The sequence below is a fragment of the Polyodon spathula genome, chromosome 16 (genome assembly GCF_017654505.1).
Source record: "Polyodon spathula isolate WHYD16114869_AA chromosome 16, ASM1765450v1, whole genome shotgun sequence".
NCBI classification, from domain to species: domain Eukaryota; kingdom Metazoa; phylum Chordata; class Actinopteri; order Acipenseriformes; family Polyodontidae; genus Polyodon; species Polyodon spathula.
In genome coordinates, this window is record NC_054549.1 from 2,873,461 (window position 1) to 2,893,154 (window position 19,694).

General features: G+C 40.6%; 1 protein-coding gene across 13 annotated transcripts in view; it reads left to right on the forward strand.

Annotated features, from left to right (window-relative positions):
* The window catches only part of LOC121328746 (basement membrane-specific heparan sulfate proteoglycan core protein-like), a 175,225-nt gene that overhangs the window by 69,176 nt on the left and 86,355 nt on the right, over window positions 1–19,694 (forward strand). For all 13 annotated transcript variants that reach the window (XM_041273760.1, XM_041273764.1, XM_041273766.1 and 10 more), the window contains 19 exons: window positions 521–665; window positions 1,910–2,055; window positions 3,412–3,558; window positions 4,123–4,286; window positions 4,855–5,034; window positions 5,513–5,709; window positions 6,435–6,582; window positions 7,002–7,129; window positions 7,492–7,578; window positions 7,941–8,005; window positions 8,420–8,478; window positions 8,934–9,074; window positions 9,752–9,925; window positions 10,977–11,156; window positions 12,533–12,651; window positions 13,439–13,550; window positions 13,750–13,863; window positions 14,199–14,326; window positions 14,788–14,874. In XM_041273760.1, the coding sequence (XP_041129694.1) occupies window positions 521–665; window positions 1,910–2,055; window positions 3,412–3,558; window positions 4,123–4,286; window positions 4,855–5,034; window positions 5,513–5,709; window positions 6,435–6,582; window positions 7,002–7,129; window positions 7,492–7,578; window positions 7,941–8,005; window positions 8,420–8,478; window positions 8,934–9,074; window positions 9,752–9,925; window positions 10,977–11,156; window positions 12,533–12,651; window positions 13,439–13,550; window positions 13,750–13,863; window positions 14,199–14,326; window positions 14,788–14,874 (2,521 nt within the window). The remainder of the gene's footprint in view (window positions 1–520; window positions 666–1,909; window positions 2,056–3,411; window positions 3,559–4,122; window positions 4,287–4,854; window positions 5,035–5,512; window positions 5,710–6,434; window positions 6,583–7,001; window positions 7,130–7,491; window positions 7,579–7,940; window positions 8,006–8,419; window positions 8,479–8,933; window positions 9,075–9,751; window positions 9,926–10,976; window positions 11,157–12,532; window positions 12,652–13,438; window positions 13,551–13,749; window positions 13,864–14,198; window positions 14,327–14,787; window positions 14,875–19,694) is intronic.

Consider the following 19,694-nt stretch of genomic DNA (forward strand, 5'->3'; position numbering starts at 1 on the left):
CAGAAAGCTGTGTTTACTTTCATTGTTTGAGGCGCCATTCAGGAACAGAGAAGCTCTGAAGCCTACTTGCTGGAAAGCTTACATTGAACATCACTCTGGTTCATACACTCTCTGTCGACAGGGCAACAGGGATATAGTGGAGTTGTAGAGAGCCAGTCTGTATAAGAATCTGGTGATAAAAGAAGGAATATTTCCATCTTTACATGTTACATACATTTCTCATAGTAAGAGAACCGCTTAAACTATTGTTCTTTACCACAAGTTATTGACAGCATTAGTCTATGAAAGAGCCTGTATATACGCACATACACAGGTCATATACACGCACTGCCTGAAATTTAATAACTGAATGGATCCCTCGAGACACCTACCAGCACCTTGTGGAGTCTGCCTTGTCAAGCCTGTGTCCAGGGCAAACGGTGGTCCAACCAGACATTGGGTACAAGTCACAGTGGGCCATGGAGCATGGGAAAGAACACTCTCTGGCTTCATTCTTCCTGATATCTCCATCCCTGTCCAGCCCCTCCTCAGGTGACTAGCCCCCCTGAAGAGACCATCATGGCAGTCCGTGGTGAGACTGTGACCTTTTCCTGTTCAGCTGTTGGAGTCCCTACCCCCATTATCACCTGGAGGCTCAACTGGGGGCACATTCCTGTCAGTGCGAGGTAAGATGAAAGCACACAAGACTGGCAAAGCAGACGGGTACCGCATAGGCTGCCGGAACAGCTGCCATTGTTGGCATTAATAAATAGCAGGCCTGGGCACTGTGACCTTGGCTCTTGCTGTGTCGGCCCATGTCAGGTCCCTATTGACCACGGCTGTTAATTACATGTTTGTAGGACTCCTCTTGCTCACTGCAGTAGTTCTGTGCTTGCTGGCCAGACCTCAGCTTTCAGAACTAGATGAAGAGAGGGGTAATAAATACATGCACACAGTACTGCGATATCAGAGCACCCTCTCTTTTACAGTTTGTCATTTTAGGACTGCGTTATTGAAAGAGCTACGAGTAACACTGGTGCTAGCTCACAATGACCGTTACAGTAACACTGAAATCTATTTTTCAAATACAGTACAGAAAAAGTATTACACATTAAAAGTACTGTGCATTTTATTGAAAATACAGTTGCACGTGAACTTTTAAAAAGTTTCCATTGCAAATGAACTGCACATGAAATCTGCATGTCCCATTCTGATCACGGGCATTTTTCAATCACAAAAGCAAGGCATCCTCAACATTGACGCTTTGAGAAATGCTGACAGCTTGCATCCACAGTTTGCTGTTTGCGGGTATGTTGAGATCTCTACTCTGCTGTCTGCAAGGATAAGTTTTTTGCGCTGCTTCATGGAAAGGGCATTGATACATGAGCACTATGGCAAATTGAAAACTGTCTATGGCAACTCAAAATGCATTACAAGGTCAGCGCTAAAATAAAGTACAGAGGTGCTAATCTGAATGCAAGTTAATACGTTTCCCAGTTTCCTTTACACTCTGAATGAGGGCAATTCATTTTGGTCAAATATTTCTTCCCTGGGGGAGCTCCAAAATGATTAGTCAAAACTAGGATATTTGTGTTCCGTGAATTTGTATTTGTATTGCTAGAAGTAATTTACTAAGAAACTGCTACGTTTGAGACCATGTAGATAATTTGTACTGTTAGGAAACGTGTGTAATAAGAGTTTGTTTTAATGAGAATTGACTGTATATCATTGACTTTTTATGTTACAGTATTGGACAGACCATTGCGATCTCCTTCCAGCATAGACTTTGCTTTTGGATAATTGCACGTTAATGTCTCCCTAAACCTCACCCATTTCCCACTTTGCATTAAGAGAACTCTTTGGGTTTTATTTTCAGTACAAGGTGTTGAGATGTGTAGCGCTCAGTGTTCATCTCAATCTCATTCCTCAGAATTACGATGAGCAGTAAGAATGGACAAGGAACTCTGGTGATTCGTGATGTGAAGGATGCCGACCAGGGGGCCTATACTTGTGAGGCTATCAATGCCAAGGGGATGGTGTTTGGCATTCCTGATGGAGTGCTTATGATCGAGCAAGGCAGGTTGAATCACACTTGCTTTATAGAAGTGTTGGAGTAACTAAACTTTTTTCAGATTACATTTTATGTGAAAAAGTAACATTACATTTAAAAATTTACCTAATGATTACTTATTTTTAAGATGAGTTTCAGAAAAGTCAGTATTAGCAATGGACAGAGTCTATTGCCACACAAAGGCAGTAAGCAGTAATATTAAACACAGAAGCATTCAGATTGACTGAAGAACCAACACAATTAAACCTTTGGGTCTGATTTTCAATTTAATCCATTTTTTTAAAAGGAGAAAAAATAACCCTATCAAATGTACACAATTAGAAATAAACGCAGCCTGTATTTATAAAGGGCAGGGTTTTCATAACTTGAAAGGGTGCTTTTTTTAAACAACATTTACTGTATGTTATAAATGAAGTCATTTACACTTTGGGGTAAAAGGCTTTTTTTTTGTCTTTTTGAAATTTGTTCACTGGTAAAGTCCCCCAGACTTTTAGAAAACGCACAGTTGTAGGTGTAAATTATGTCTGTGTGTTATACCCAGAAATAAAAAAAGCTTAGCAAGCCAAAGCATCAATAAATTATTATTTATTTGGCAGATGCCATAATCCAAGTTGATTTTTACAGGTGTTACAGGGCAGTACAGGGTTACAAGGCAAAATCAATATTTAAATAGTTTAGTTTACAGTAAGTGCAAATTATACTACTAAGGCAATAAGTTACAGTAGGGTTTCAACAGTTTGTCTTCTGCAATGGCATAGTAGTTTAGTAATAATGCAGGGATAGTGCATCAGCTGAGGATCCAGTGATGTGGTGCTTAGGTCAGGTGTCTACAGAACACATTTTTTTAAAAGCCCATTTTGATTAATGCAATTTGCAGTTCATCGAACCTTTATCGATTGTTTCAAAGATTGTATGTTGGTTTATTCGAACTTTCCAAAGCACTGGCTAACCAAAAAATGTACGTGTATTTGTTCTTAAAAAAAAAATCCTAAAAAAAAAAAACATTCCTTCAAAAAGTGAATAGAGGCCAATAAAGTAGACCTAAACAGATGGGTTTGCGGTTGCTTGTGTTGTGATGGTATAAATGTTAATAATGTCCAATAATGCTGACCAGACACACAGCGCTGTGTTAGTTTGCAAAAAACTAAAAAGGTAACTTGTATTACTGATTTATACGTATACTTTGTATTTGTTTTCACTTGAGTTAGGATTTTGGCTCCCTGTTGTCATAGACAAGGTCTAAAGCAGAGTGGACCATTTCCAGTAAGTGCTGTCCATTGTCCAACCCCCCTGTTATAATATAGCTTCAGTGTAAGCTGGGAGTACTCATCGATCCTTGCTGGTGGTTCATTCTCTTCCAGGCCCTTGTCCCGGCGGTCACTTCAGCGTCGAGTCCAACTCTCGCTGTGTCTCTTGCTTCTGCTTTGGCATCACCAAGAGTTGCCAGAACACCCGTCGCTATAGAAACCAAATCCGGCTGCGCTTCACTGAGGAAGATGACTTTAAAGGTGAGGCTGGCCTGTGGCTCCACAGAGCTTCTTAGTCCCACACGCCTCTTCAATATTACATTACAATTCTTCTGTGTTCTGCTTTCCATCAGGAAGACCCTGGTGCACTTTCTCAGCAGCAGGTGGTTAACATTGTCTTGCTCTATTGGCGTGTCGCTTAGGAAGCGATGCTAACATTAAAGAGCCTTTCTTCTCCAAATTATGTTTTGTGATTTTATTAATGCCTTTTTACAGAAAGCATGTGCTTTGTCAGCTGATATCATCATATTATCATGGACTTGCAAGCTGTACATCTCAGTCCTGGCAGTCGGGCATACTGTACCTTTGTGAGGAATTAGGTGGTTGTTTTGTGATATCGTTGAATATTGTTTTTTAGACATAGTTGTGCTGTGCCGAAATATCTAAATGACCTGAATAACAGACAGCAATCAATCGAATATTCACATCTACAGTGTCTTGAGCTGTAAGAGTCCACACAGTCGGTTAATTATAGGGTATAATTTACCTTTGTAAGAACCCCCCTGGAACATTCTTGTTGAGTTGTGTGTTTCTTTGTATTTACAGGGGTCGATGTTTCTCTGCCCTCTAAGCCTGTGAGCCCACCTCTGACCAGCTCACAAATCCTTATCAACCCAGAGATGGAGGAGTTCCAGTTGTTAGACCTGTCCAGGCGTTTCCTTAATCTTGAGTCCTTCTGGACTCTGCCTAACCAGTTCCTGGGAAACAAGGTAAGCATGGACTAGCTGTGTGTGGCTCCAAGAGTTCTACCTGCCACAAGGCCCGTTACTATGGTGCTGGAATTAACTGCTAGGTCTGTTGTTGTCGCTGTGTTCTGGTAGGCCGGTACCTAACACAAAAAAAACACCACTCATTAATGCTAAAATGTGATCAGCATTTAGACTTAACAACCCTCGCATTGCCACTGTCTGATATCTGGATAAATGAGAACTTCAGTCCCCAGTGTCAACTTTAGCCTCCCAGCACTTTTCATTTAGACTAGAAATGAGCAGTTTTTAAGCAGTGTCTCGCCTTGTTAAAGCAGGCTAAGCCATGACAGTGTAGTTCATGTTGGAAATCGTTGCTGTGGGCCGACAGGAGGAAAGTCACTGCATTACACTTTAGAAGTCCAAGTCTGGCCTTGTGTGCTGGGTTCGGAGGATTGGTAATATTCACACATTCTGTTCAGTGAGAAGTGTTCTTGGAAACTGACTTCACAGCAGGAATCTGTGTGTGGGTTACAGCAGGTTTGTGTCAAAATACATCTGATTGTAAAATAAGCCCTGTGGTGTTGTGCAGATCGACTCGTACGGTGGGACTCTGAAATACAAGGTGCGTTACACGCTGGCCAGGGGGCAGACCGAACCAGAGGACAGGCCGGACGTGGTGATCGTGGGCAACGGGCAGAAGCTCATCTACCGTAGGAGGAAACCCACCTCGCCCAATGTGGTGAACCAGCAGGAGATCCAGTTCACTGAGGTAAGACTGACCATTTCATCACCTCTGCTTCCACAGGGGAAACTTTACCTGTGTATTTTGTGTCATAGTGAGTGAACAGTGAGCTTCTATAGTTTCAGTGGTAAGACGGTTTGACTTGGTCACATGGTTCAGAGAGCCAGTGAATGCTCATTTGCTGTCATTTGCTTCTAGTAGGTACTAAAACCAGTTTGGTCGTAGTATTTGTCAGAAACATTCAATTATTGTACACTTCAAATTCATTTTTTAATGATTAGGCCCATTTGAGGTTGTCATTTACACAGACAAATGATTTTTCGTAAAAAGAAAGATAAAGAAAAAAGCATGATACACTGTGTGTTCTTGTTTTTATAGTAAATTAAATATCCCATCAAAACAAAGATATTTCCATGGAAACCATAATCTGAAGTGAACCACTTTTAATGGATTTTAATGTCCAGGGAGTAAACATCAGTCAAATAAATCTGCTTCTCCTCCTCAGGAAAACTGGGAGCACGAATCCAGAGCTTCTGTATCCCGAGAGGACCTCATGATGACGCTGGTGAACCTCGAAGCCATCAACATCCGCACCGTGTACGACAGCAAGATGGTGAGCGTGGGTCTGAGCGATATCATCATGGATACCACCACAGTGGAGTACACCAACCAGGGCCCGGCCCTGTCTGTGGAGGAGTGCAGGTAATGAATATTGCTCTGGTGCTACTGGTTAACCTCTATTTGTTTACTTGGAAAGGCTATGTAAAATCAAAAAAGCCATCTACATGATACTGATGTTTAGTGTCTTGCATGTTTAATATCCTAGTGTACATGGTCATAGCTGTGCTCTGTTGTTTCTAATTAGTACCAGACTTAACAACTGATTTTCAAAATAATTTCTGAAGTGAATTGGTTTTGCAGCTGTAATTTCTGTCCTTTTTGGAAATTATTTGAGAGATTTTCCAATAAAGAACTCTGTTGCCGCTATTGCAGAGGGGGCGGAATTACAGTTACTCCCAGCTAATTCAGCTTTTTTTCAGAGCGGATAATGGACATTGGAGCTGACTATGTCTTATTTGGTACCACAGCTTGCTTCCAGACTAGAAGCCTGTTAAAGTGAAATTAGCGTTTTTTGTGAGTCAGTTTTGACAAAGTAATGCTTTGACAAAACTAACAACAAACATTAATTTAAAATTCTATTGTGTTTTGAATAGAAACTGTTTTATTTCAACGTTGCGCTGTAAACTCCCTCAAGCGTATGGTAGTAACTTGAAATAAATTCCGACCTACAATATAATGAAGTGATGCACTTCCCTAGACTTGGGTATTTCCAAGTCTGAAGGGATTGCCAGATATTACTGCAATGTTCATTTTGTATAGCTAGTCATGCTTGTGCTCTTGTGTTCTTTCTTTCTGTCTCTTTTCAGATGCCCCCCTGGTTACACGGGCCTGTCCTGTGAGCGCTGCGCTGCAGATTTCGAGCGTGTTTCAGGCAGTGATTTCCTGGGCTTCTGTGCAGGCTGCAACTGTAACGGACACGCCAGCACCTGTGACCCAGTCGGTGGACGCTGCCTGGTGAGACTGTGGCACAACATCTAAGCCAGTCACTGTGCACGTGCAAAGAGTAAACAACCAATCGCAATAAACAAATTTCAGGATGTTTAAGTGCAGAAAGTCAGAGACAAACAAATATAATGCTATAGTAGGAACATATTATGGGTAGGTTGTGCCATCTATATATTTAAAAAAAAAAAAAAAAAAAAAAATCAGAGACATTGATTCAGAGTTGTTGTCGAAACCTTTTTTTTTTTTTAGTAAGTCACTGAAATGCAGTATGGCAACCATTCGCACTGTTTAACTGGTCACTTATTAATTTGTATTGAATTCTTAGTAAATCTGATTCTAATACCGGGAAGCCTATACGCTCATCGTTTGTCTAACCACAGATGCCTCTCGTCTGGCTGGCCTGATACTAAACTTGTTTTTTATTTCAGAGCTGCCAGCATAACACAGAGGGGCCTCAGTGTGATAAGTGTCGGCCAGGCTTCTTTGGAGACCCAACGAGGGGTCGTCCGGACGACTGCAAGCCCTGCCCCTGTCCGTATACCGAAACAACACGCCGGTAACAGACAAACCCTCTTCCATTGAGAAAACACTGTACAGAACAGAACAGACAAACCCTCTTCCATTGAGAAAACACTGTACAGAACAGACAAACCCATTTGGCCTCTATATAGGATATAAAAATAAAAATAAAAAAACTGAAAAAAATATATAGCAAATTAAATTCCAAGAATTCATCTCCTAATATTGCAGTGTGCTCAGGTTTTTGAGGGCTGCACATTTTGCCCCTAGGTTAGCTCAGGTTTCTCTCCCCTGGAATAGACAGCAGTTCATTGTGACTTTCAGTGGGAGAACTGGAGCTTTCATTTGACTTTCTTTATTGAAAAAGAAACATGCTCTAATCTGCTTTTCATTTTGAAGGTTTTCTGCCACTTGTTTCCTGGATACTGATGGACTAGCAACTTGCGATGCCTGTTCCGCAGGCTACACTGGGCGCCGCTGTGAAAAGTGAGTTCCGCGTACAATGAAAACGCACAGTGGACATCAGTGTGGCAAACCCTTGCTTTTCACTTTTATTGGGGAGTGTGATTGGAGAGCAAACAATGTCATCATGCTTGCTCGTGGAATTAGGATATGGCTTGCTGTCTTATTGCGGTGTTAGTTAGAGGATTGCTTTTCTAATTATTCAGACTCGGTGTGGTTTGTATTGACACTGCCTACCATGGGCATGTCAATGTACTTGATATTTTTGCTTGGAGGTAGATGTGCAATATGTTGTTTTACTGGAACTATTTAGTATTGCTTGACATGCGGGGGCAGGGCGTACGCCAGAGAAAATGGAAAACTTACACATCTTTCTTCTCCAATAGGTGTGCTGCTGGTTATGATGGCAACCCACTGCAACCAGGAGGCAAATGTATTCCTTCAAACAGCCGTGAGTATTTCAAAATGATCTAGCCCTCTTAACAGCCGTGAGAATTTCAAAATGATCTAGTCCTTCAAGTAGCCGTGAGTATTTCAAAATGATCTAGTCCTTCAAATATTCAGTCATATGTTCCGAGGTAAAACTTGATAGATTCAAGCAGACACACGTTTCAGAATGTCTGCATTATCTAAACTTTTGTGACTAGTCGATTTAGCTTGTTGACCAATTACCAGTGAAACAAGACTACTGTATTTGCAAAATTGGATCAAAAAATATTATCAGTTTACCCTGATTCCCCATGTTAACTGACTGCAGGTACTATTTTTTTTAATTTATTTTATGGTTGGTATCCAATATGTGATCAATTAGGCCCTCTTTAACATTGTAGTTTTTAATCATTTGCTGTGTTTGTTTTTCTTTTAGTTTCCAAGTGTGATACCAGGGGTACTGTGTCACCAACAAGTAGACAGTGTCTCTGTAAGGTATGTGCTATAAAGTAGATTGCTCTTGTAAATGGTTGGAGCAGCATTGATTGTCAGTAGGGGAGCAGTTGATAGTATAAAGGAGTAAGCTATCTGTGATTTAGTTGTTTCTTTATATCTTGCATATTATCCACTTTGCTGCTATAATGGTAGATGGTGTCCGTCTCAAAAAAAAAAAACTACCCTGCAGTATATTGATGCTGTCTGTCAATTCTCAATGTTAAAAATAAAGAAGAAACACTAACATCTAAATGGTGTATGTGACTACAAGAATGTGTAGTGCGTGTACATTACAAGCCAAAAAAGTCTTCCGTACCTAATTATAATTTAAATAACTAAGAGAAGGTCCATCAAAAATGTTTTTTTTATTTTAATGTGTGTGCAAAATTTAGCAGCAAATTAGTGAAAGACTTCACGCCAGGCCTAGTTACAGCGTCTCTGTTCCTCGTTACCAGCCCAATGTTGTCGGTACCCTGTGTGACGAATGCAAGACTGGCTCCTTCCATCTGAGTCAGGATAACCCTGACGGATGCCTCCAGTGTTTCTGTATGGGAGTCACCAAGCAGTGTGCCAGTTCCTCCTGGAACAGAGAGCAGGTTTGTTCGGGGGGTGGGGGGTGGGGGCTGATCATTGATCAGCATTCCCCTTAAAGGAGTACCAAGCAAGGTTTCCAGACCACCTCTTATTAGCACTGGCATTGGCATTTGATCCCATTTTGTTTCTGTTTTATGAGCTTTAGCTTCTTTGGTTGTGTTTTATACTTCAACGTGGAATAAGTAGAGATTTCAGATAACTTTTATAGATGATGTTGCTGTTGCTGCGTCTTTCACATGTTGAAGTTCAAACTCAGCCCTCTGTGCATCCAAATCACATGACTTGCAGGATGCAGTAGTTTTTAGCTATAGCTTTGTATTTTGTAAATATTTGCAAGTGAGTAATCCAAAGATTCTTGGCACAAAAAAGAAAACTGATTTTATGGACTGCTCATTATATAACTTCTAAGTAGTTTGTTTCCAAAATCCTGATATCTCCAATTGGATTTGGGAATTAAAACATTTGTGGTTACATACGTCACACAGTTTAGGGTATTGAATATATCTGGAGAAGCGCTTATCCAGAATTGGTTTGTACATTCTGTACACAAGCTATTCAGCATGTTACAATTGGGGAATATACAGATGTTACTGTCTGTCTGTGTGTGTGTGTGTATGTGTGTATATGTACCTATATTTCACTTACGTTTGAATACTAAGGTAGTTGTTGTATTTCAAAGGTGCGTGCTGCCCACAACGGGCAGGAGTTCACCCTGTCCAACTCTGCTAACACCAGGACCATCAGCGAAGGCATCATTCTCCAAAGCTCTTCAGAGCTGACTTTCAGGTCTTTCTCAGAACACCCCACTGACGTGTACTACTGGGTCCTTCCAGAACGCTTCAGAGGAGACAAGGTAACTCACTCTGAGAAGCCTGTATAGGCAAGAAATAAGAATGTCTGCCTAGTTAATCCGTGTCTTTCAAAACCAGAATGGATTACCAGCAAACGCTGGTCCGTTTCAGACCATCTCAGTAAGGCAGATTGAATCGCCACTGGTCCGTTTCGGACCGCCTCAGTAAGGCAGATTGAATCGCCACTGGTCCGTTTCAGACCGCCTCAGTAAGGCAGATTGAATCACCACTAGTCTTCGTGGGTGGTTGTCTGGTTGTGCAATTTTCTTTGTCATTCTGGGTGGAGAAACAAATGGAAAAAACGTCAAAGTGGATTTGCTGTCTTTTATTTAAACTGTTGAAGCATGCACAAACTCTGTTTCAATGAAAGTAGGTATGGGTTCATACAGTATACAGAAGCAGGGAACATGGTAAATCATTTCTTTTTAAAAAAAAGATGCACCCAACAATTTGCCAGCTTGATATAAATTGAAGTCAGTATTATTAATAATGTTTTAGTATAAAAAAAGCAAATTTAATGAAATGTAACTTTGAAGTTGTACAGTGGTGTTATTATTTCAAACTATCCCAAGTCATCTTTAAATTTCAAGACAAAGAACAATGTTAATATAATATAGCACTAAGGCAGCGCAGGTCCAAAGCATTAGACTGAAGGTCATAATGAAAAACATACAGAAATATTGATTGATTCAGTTAATCTAAATTGGGCAAAATATAATGGCATTCAATACAAAATAAATCAATGGAAAATGGTAATAATACTGGGAGGTTATATGAGTTTAGATGATCTTAAGTGGGCTTTACTCTCCAAAAGAAATGACAGCTTTCCTCCTCATAGTTGGGAAGCCATAGTTACAAGACCGGGCTGCTTCTGTTCCACCTTGTAACTGGTAGAGCTAGTGGAATGGCATTATGACACAATGGAAGCCATAAGCATGTTGTCTTATAAATAGTTCTGTGGTATAAAAGGTTGCCTTATAAAGAGGGTGCACTGTATGATGTCATTAAAGACACTATTTTAATTTACCGCAATCTTTGTTTTCCCATCTCTAGGTTACTTCTTATGGAGGGGAGCTCCAGTACACTGTGCTGTATAAACCCAGGCCTGGCTCCCCCACAGTCCAGGGCAAGCCCGACGTCACCCTGCAAGGAAACGGCATCTTCCTGGAACACTTCTCTGACATCACCCCCATTCCCGGGGTCCCAACCACCATCACTGTGCCCTTCAGAGAGGTCAGTTACAGGGGGGTTTGCTCATTGCACAGGGAAGCAGTCTTTATCTTCTCATAACCAGAGGCTTAGATGTATGTGATGGGAAATCATGTGCGAAATCGACAGCGGTAATCGGACTTTCCTTAGTGATTTACCAAATAATCGTTCATTTATTTTAATTTATCAGTGTGAATGTTACAGCTTAAATACATTTTCATATTATTCAGGTGCTTTTAAAAATTTAATTTTACTGTCAGGTGGTCTTGATTTTATCATCCGTATAAAACACTCAATTAAGAAATACTAAAGGAACCCTCAATGATAAACTTTTGGTTTAAAAAAAAAAAAGTCTTTCTCTCCTGATTTTGTAAATGTTGAGGTGTTTTTTATTTATTTTTTAAACATATTAAAGTTGGAAATAATCAATGTGTCCTCGGCTCACCACGCACCAGCAACCCCTGTAAGCTGGCAGGAGCTGCATTGTCCTCCGACGCTGTAGCTCCGAGGTGGCTGCACAGTGAGTCTGCAGTGTGAAAAGAAGCGGCTGACGGCACACGCTTCGGAGGACAGCATGTGTTCGTCTTCGCCGTTCCCGAGTCAGCGCAGGGGTGGTAGCGGTGAGCCGAGCTTAAATAATAATTGGATATTTTTATTCAAGAATATCATATCTAACATTTGCGTAGCAGAAAGACTGAATTTAAAATAAGGCTTCATTTTCAAAATTAGTGCGTACAGCACAACTACAAAAAATATTCTGTGCATGTCAGAAAAGACGCAAGTTGCAAAGGATTAGCGCACAGCCACCCCATCCCACATTCCACAATGAAATACATAGTGATGTTGCCTAGAGGTGGGAGGGGTGTGTGTCTTGTGTACTGTATGTTTGAAAAATAGAACATTGTACGTTATATTAAAAAAAAAATCATGTATTGTAATACCTGGTCAATATGACCGGTCTGGCGGTTCATGTGATGTATTTTTATAACTTGGTCATTTTTGCGAATCTGTTGCTCAAACACTGTCTGGTTATTTACTTCATATATTTAGGAAAAGTCAAGAACGGACATGTGCATGGGATTCACGAATGCGGAGTTATTTAAATTTTAAACCCTAAAACGGTCAAATTGAACGGCATGGCAGTGCTAGTGTTAATGTTAAAAAGACCAGAGTATTTGCTTTCACTTCAGACATGTTGCTAGTCTTTGTAAGATGAGTAAGGGTCTGAATGTGTACCTGTTACCCGAACAGAACATTATAAAAGTTACAGATTTGAGGAGGCCCTTTGGCCCACCCTTTGTTTTGGTTCCTAGTCTAGTACCTGACTGATCCTAGTACTTGGCTCCATTCCCAGCCCTTATCCCAGGGCTTTCCTTTTAATACTATCTCCTTCTGTTCAGTCGGCCTGGCGGCGTTCTGATGGCCAGCCCAGTACCCGTGAGCATCTACTGATGGCTCTGGCAGACACCAGCCTCTTCATGATCAGGGCTACACATGCTGAAAGGATGACCGAGTCCAGGTAAGCAATGAAGGGGTTTTCTGTATGTGGTAAAAGTGGACTTATCTAATTTTCAGTACTTTAAATCATTTCTGTGACGTCACCCTTTGATCTGTTAATTGATTCACTTTGCAAATCTTCTAAGTGTCTATGTGGCTTTGAAGAAAAGGGGCGTGCAGGGTAAATATATTGTTGATTAACAAAGCCAGTTCGTGCTGCGAATCAACAGGAAACTGTTGATTTGTCAACGAAACCACAGTCAGGACAATTCAACAGAAAAGTGAATACCATTTAATTTTGCGTTTCTTTCATGTAACAGTTCAAATAAGTACTTCTTGAAAACCGATCACTGGCAGTGATATTTAGGTCTTCATCTGTTTTAGGTTCGGCAAAACGATCAATAACTTTACTCTCCGTTCCTGACTCGCATTCCTTTTGTTTTTTCATTTGTATTTTTCTAATGCCACTTAATGTTCTACATCTAAAACCTAGTGCTCGCTCCCATCTTCACTTACAACAGACACTTTTGTCTGTGCAAGTGGGATTTCAAACTCTGAGGAACCCATAACAACGTTCTCAAAATATAAGAGACAAACAGTCTTCTACGATTCTCAGTCACACTCAAGTCTGCCAACTTGTTGGTTATTTTACAATGCTTGTGGCTGGAATAACTACAGTACTCCATTTAACATTCATGGCGTATTCTCATCTATTTTTTATGCTGATCGCCTTCCTTTGCGTCGCTGGTGATCTGTTTTTGTCTGTTTGTTAATTATTTTACACTGACTTCCCTCTCTTTGCAATGCAGCATTTCAAATATCCATATGGACATTGCCGTACCCTACCCCACTGGGCAGGAGAGAGCAGCACAGGTGGAGGAGTGTGCCTGCCCGCCTGGCTACCGTGGACCCTCCTGCCAGGTAGAGACTTGTTGCCTCCCAGCTCTCGTGGTTGTGCTACTGGCACCAAAGCCTTTGGGTGTGAAACTACAGAGGACTGGTTTTGCCATATCTAATATTGTGACTGCTGTTTGCTGTTCAAGGAGCCAAAAGCAATTGCTTGGAAAATCTATCTATGGTAAGTGAAGGGTGTAATGGTATAACTCTTCCCTCCTTGCAGGACTGTGACGTTGGGTACGTGCGCACAGGAAGTGGTCTGTACCTGGGTACTTGCGAGAGGTGTAACTGTAACGGACATTCCAGCGAGTGTGACTTGGAGACTGGAGAGTGCCAGGTAGGTGGCATTAATGGCTTTAAATCACACGTGGACAAGAATGGGTGTTGTCTTGTGGTATTTAATAGTTTTATATAAACAGTGCAAGTTTTTGATCCAATTAAAGTGCGCTCATGTTGTTGCTGTTTTCTGTTTTGTTTTCGATGTAACTGTAAGCTTACTCTAACACCAAATACAGGGGTAAGGAGATGTATCAAGCACTTTCAGCACAAGGTTGGTCAGACACCAAGTATACCATGTATCTCTCAAACAAGCAGAAGGCCAACATTAACAATGTCCAGTGAATAAACAAGAGAAATAACCTTGTTGCCCTTGCTTTTAATGTGGTTTGTCAGCAATGTCAACACAACACAGCTGGGCCTCACTGTGAGATCTGTAAACCTGGTTTCTATGGCGACCCCAAAGATGGATCCCCAGAAGCATGCAGGCCTTGTCCATGTCCTGGGACCTCCCACTCAACACAGTGAGTATGCTGATAAATAATAATTAATAATTAATCTTGCCATTAATGCTACTGTTAGTTTTTTCTGTTCAGTGCTCTGGTATAGTTTTTAAAATAAAAAAGGCTGAAGTGTCTTGCAGCCTGAGAAGATTTTTGGTGATGATGTTTATTTGAACAATAACACTGTTTTGAGGGAGAACAAATACAGTTGAATGACTCTAAATGAGTGGCTTGGAACTTTGTTTCAGGCCACATCATGTCACACCAGGAGAGACTTTGGGTTTGTTACAGCAAAGTTGCCTCAAACCAGGTTTAAGGTTAGCAAACTGGCAAATAACCAAAATATCTTCAGCACAAGAAAAGGGGATCAGAGAGAATGTTGCTGGTGCATCCAAGGCAAGATGTGTTGCTCAGAGACGATTAAATGAATGACAAATGTCAAACCCTGCAAAACCTGCTTCTGATCGTCTTCAATTTGGCAGGTTCTCTTTGACCTGCTTTTTGGATACAGATGGCCAGCCAACCTGTGACAACTGCCCAGCCAGCTACACTGGTCGACGCTGCGAGAGGTAAAGAAAACCCAATGTTTCTTACACCGAGCTTTCATGTTGCACTGGCTTTAGTTTAGAAATTCTTCCATAAGAATTTACCTGAGGAAGTTTCACTGATTTCCAGGGTCCCTCAGACGAGTGGAACTTCGGGTTATGAAACTGAAAAGCATGTTTTTGATTTTATTTTTCCTTTGCTCTCAAACCGATTCCCTGGTTGTATAACCTGGTATGGGAGAAGCTCAAACAAGACTCTGTGCCACCCATGCCAAATGAATAAACCACTGCATTCGAGCAACAGCTTTGACCGGTGGTGGTTACCTTAACAAACCAAGGTTATAGGTGGGGAATTGTTTTGAACACCTTCACTGTAGTTTCTAATACAAGCACTGCTTTGAGGCAAGGGATTCCTTAAAGTACTACAGGTACCTGCATGAGAAAATATACAAACAATAAAAGCTATGTAGGTATGTCGTTTTTAAAAATGTTTAGGCATACTACTGTGTGGTTAAATAATTAGTGGTGTATTTTACCAAACATATAATACTATAATATTACAGTAGATATGTACAACACCAACTCCTTTATTAGTGTTTGAAAGAAAATGCATTTGAATTTTCACCCATCAATCTATTGTAGGCCACTAACACCTGTTGAGATTGAAAGGCTACTGTTAGTGTACTGTTTACCACTTTCTAATCAAATAAAATCCTGAGAAAACTGGACCTTGTCTGTATGGCAGGGCCTGTATCTTCTGGTGATGCCCTCTCGTGAGTTTTATATTGCTAAACTGAAATACTTAACATGAGTGGCTTCAAATGCGTGTTTTTACAAAATAGACAAAACAACAGATAGACAAGAAAATCAGATGGATTGGGTTAACGCAGTGGTGCCAGAAGGATTGCAGAAAATATGGAGACCCAGAGTCTGCATTTATTTTGGCTTCACAACATTGTGAGATCACAACCATAAATTCCAAAATATGAAATAATAATAGTTGTCATGCCACCAGAAAACTAGAAATACCTCCAAAAGCTTCAATTTCCGAGCACATGCAGTATTTAGTCTAATTGTTCTGGAGACTGTGAAGATTACTGTTACTGTTTTGGGATCTCTTCCACGATTTGATCATAGCTAAGAATGCATTATTTTACAAGAACTGCAGAAACTATAATCATAACAAACGGACGTCAGAATAGGCCCGGCTAGAGTTACACTCCCAGTGAAAGTGTCTTTATGCTGATAGATGCACTCATATTGTATGCTTGATTACATTAAAGACCTTTTTCTTTTGGGGTTTTATTTCATATAACATTTATTTAAAAAATTGGATGAAAACCATTTTTTTGTAATTTGGTGAATATTGATAAACATGTACAGAATATCTATAACACAACAGCGAAACACATTTCTTATTGAGTAATACATCCACTTATCATTAAATTTATAGTTTGGATCTATTATCTTATGCTTGAGTGAATCAAATTGTGCCGAAAATGTAATTATAACGTCTAATAAACCTTTGATTATTTAGGGAAAATCCGAAATTAAAGGGCCTTACTTAAATTGTGGCTTGGGGGAGTAAAACAAAATTCCAGCTGGACAAAATGGCCACTTTCTGGCCCTAGGGGATGCATTACAAAATGGTGGTTAAGGTGGTTGCCTGTTTTTTGTAAGGTATGGATAGCAAAGTTTATTTAAGTTGTCAGAAAACACAATCCAGTACCTGAAAAAGAGTTAAAATGAAAACACTCTGAACTGTGTCTCTGGTTCTGCTACTGTTACCAGATAGAGCTATGAAGATCGGGTAGTAATTAAAGTTGCTGGCAAGTCTGTCAGACAATCAATGCAATTCAGTACTGTGTAATCCTATGAGACCTGAAATAACTGTCTGCCCTTGTGGTTGAAGCTGTGCCCAAAATCCTTGAAGGCCTCTCAGGTTGTGGCATAAGTAAGCCTGCAGAGATGACTCAGCATTCCCTGTAGACCTACGGGTATATCGGTGCTGTTTTAACACAGCATTGTGCTTCATACTGCTGAGTCCTGGATCAGGATGAGGCTACTTGTACATGTCTCAGTGTAAGGCATTCCAAAACGACAATGTTCCAGTTCCTGAATTTAATTTCAACAGTGGTGGCTATAAGCTGTCTCGCTAATGGCATGAGATATTTACTATAGCTACATACATTAGATGTAGGTATAGTTTAGGTATGTATTTATTTATTTTTGCTGTGCTGTGACAGAACTAATATCTTAGTTGGGTCATCCAAACAAGTGCTTATTTGAAGTCTCTTGAAATAAAGTGACTTTAACAGTAGGTATCCCTGTTAGTGTGGTGACATTTTGTAAGATTAGACAGAACATGGTGGTTACATGTTCCCACCTAGCCAACGCTTCTCTGTATGTACGCTTGCCTATGTCTTGAGATACTGGGGATTCTTTTTAATATGTCGTAGTGCAGAGAACAACAACAATGTAGATATAAAACATATTCCTTTTATTCTACGTGTTGAATGTTTTAATTTTGGTTATTTTATGAAGAACATTTCAGCTGTAAGCTGGGGAAAAACTGTTTACATCATGTAGTATAATGATAAAGCATACCATCTAGTGGCTTTGAATACTTTTCAAACGGTTGAGTGACAACTTTTTCTAGTCTTCAGTTGGGTTTATAAGTAGGGAACTTGAGTTATTGTCTTCGGCGTCATTTCGGCATCCCTTAGTGCTTTTGCTTTATCTAGTTGAGTGGGCTTTGGTGGTTAAGCGTAGTTAGGCACAAGCTGGTATGCTTATACTTCTCTTACCAGGATTTTTATGTTTCACTTCCTCTGCTTATGCTTGGATGCTAACAGTACTAGAAACGCCCTTCAATCTAATTGCTATTCGTTGCTGGTTCAAACTTCTGCTGGGTTAAACGGTCAGTATTTGTCCCACTAATCAAAGCTATGAAAATAATTTTTTGGCGCTTCAAATAAAATTCTACTATCTATTGAATCTTTGTACTGGTACATCTACAGGAAAGTGCAAAGATGAAGCTCGTCTAGCATGAGAATCAATATCAAACTAACCATCTTCCTACCAGGCTACTTACATTTCCATGTTGTTATAAAATATCTATTGTCATGTTTCCCTGACCAATGATGTTTTAATTCTTTAAATAAAAAGACATGTGGATATCTGCCCAGAGCTGCTGCAGATTGGAAAGCTGGATGACCTCATCCCTGTGAACTGTAGCGAAGCGGTTTACAATTTCAGCGAGGAGAAACAGATTTTAGAAGACCTCAGTGGTGACGGTAGCTTTGATGAAACCTATGTGGTGATAAATAACACCGCTTTTCCTGTGGATGCCAGTGGTACTGAAATAGAGAGTACTTCTAAAAGTGTACTGTTTACCACAATACACGGTGCGAGTCGGGAACCGAGAATGACTACGACCGTGGCAGTCCCCACTACAGCCTCCAGCATTCCCCTGCTCGACCTTCCTACTCCCAAAACAAGGCGGCGAGACTTCCAGTCTCTGATTAGAGCCTCATTGAACAGTTTTAATAGGAGGATGACGATGCTGGAGGACAATGGTATTGAGATGAAGGATAACCTCGAGGCAGTGAAGGTCAAACAGGACTATTTAAGCTCTCAGTTGAAAACCCTGACTGAGATGCTTTCCCCTTCTAAGAAACAAGACAAGATTGCGGAGCTCCAGAAGAGTCACGCAGATTTAGATGCAAGGCTTTCCAAATTGGAGTCAAAGTTGGAAATTCTGATCGATAGGTTCACTGTGCTAGCAGAGGAAATCAGTGACCTAAAAAAAGCAAGGTCATCCAGAAGAAACGACTGGTCACATATCTCTGCACGTCCTTTTATTTCAACCGTGCCCGTTACCACACCTAGTACAACAAAACTCAATATCAAAACTCCAATGTTGACGACACAACCACATAAAAGACTTACTGTAACAAAGGTGCAAATTACTCTTTCTAGAATAACTACGGTAGCCCCACTCAGACCACTTAGGACTACTACTAAGGCGGCTAGCATTCTGCCTCCCAAGAAGTCACACAGTAACTATAAGCCAAACATCACTGCAAAACCAAAGTCAGAACAGCAGGTTGTACCACCAACAGCTAAAGCCAAGACAGTTACCAAAGCGCCTAAAAAGTTGTCAACCACCAGGCCAAAATCTGCACCCAAGCCTTTAGTCACACAAAGAATTATTGATAAGACTGCAGACCCAACAGTATCAACAAAGCCTATTACTAAAAAAAGACAAGTAATTAAACAAACTTTGGCCATGACCAAACCTCCAGTTTTAAAGAAGCCCTTTACTAAAGCCGCCAGACAGAGAGGTGCTTGGTCCAGAGAAACTGGAGAAGACTACAGCATGGTGCGACCACTGCCTTCACCAGCTGTCAAGAGAAAGGTGAAACATGGATTACCAACTACTGGCACTGTCAAGAAAACAATATCCAAGAACCGTCTCGACTCGAATGGCAGCGGGCGCACAGGCAAATGCCCGAGTACTAAAAAGAAAAAGCAGCCCAAGCAGAATTCGAGTGCAGCTGACCTTCTCAAATTGCTTCAAGGATTACAGTCGCTCAAGAAAAGACAACAAAAGCAACCTTCCCTTCACATTCTTCTTGGAAGGCTTGCTATTCCTGTAAAAATTATCCCAGATTATTAAGTTATTTTGAAAAATTAACACTTGGTTCATGAATTTGTGTCTCAGTTGAACTTCCATGTTTTATACACAAAGTAGCTTGGAAAAGGCATCATGATAATGTTGTGTGTGTTGTTATCCTACATGTTTCCATCTCTTGGCAGACTTGGCAGACAATAAATACATT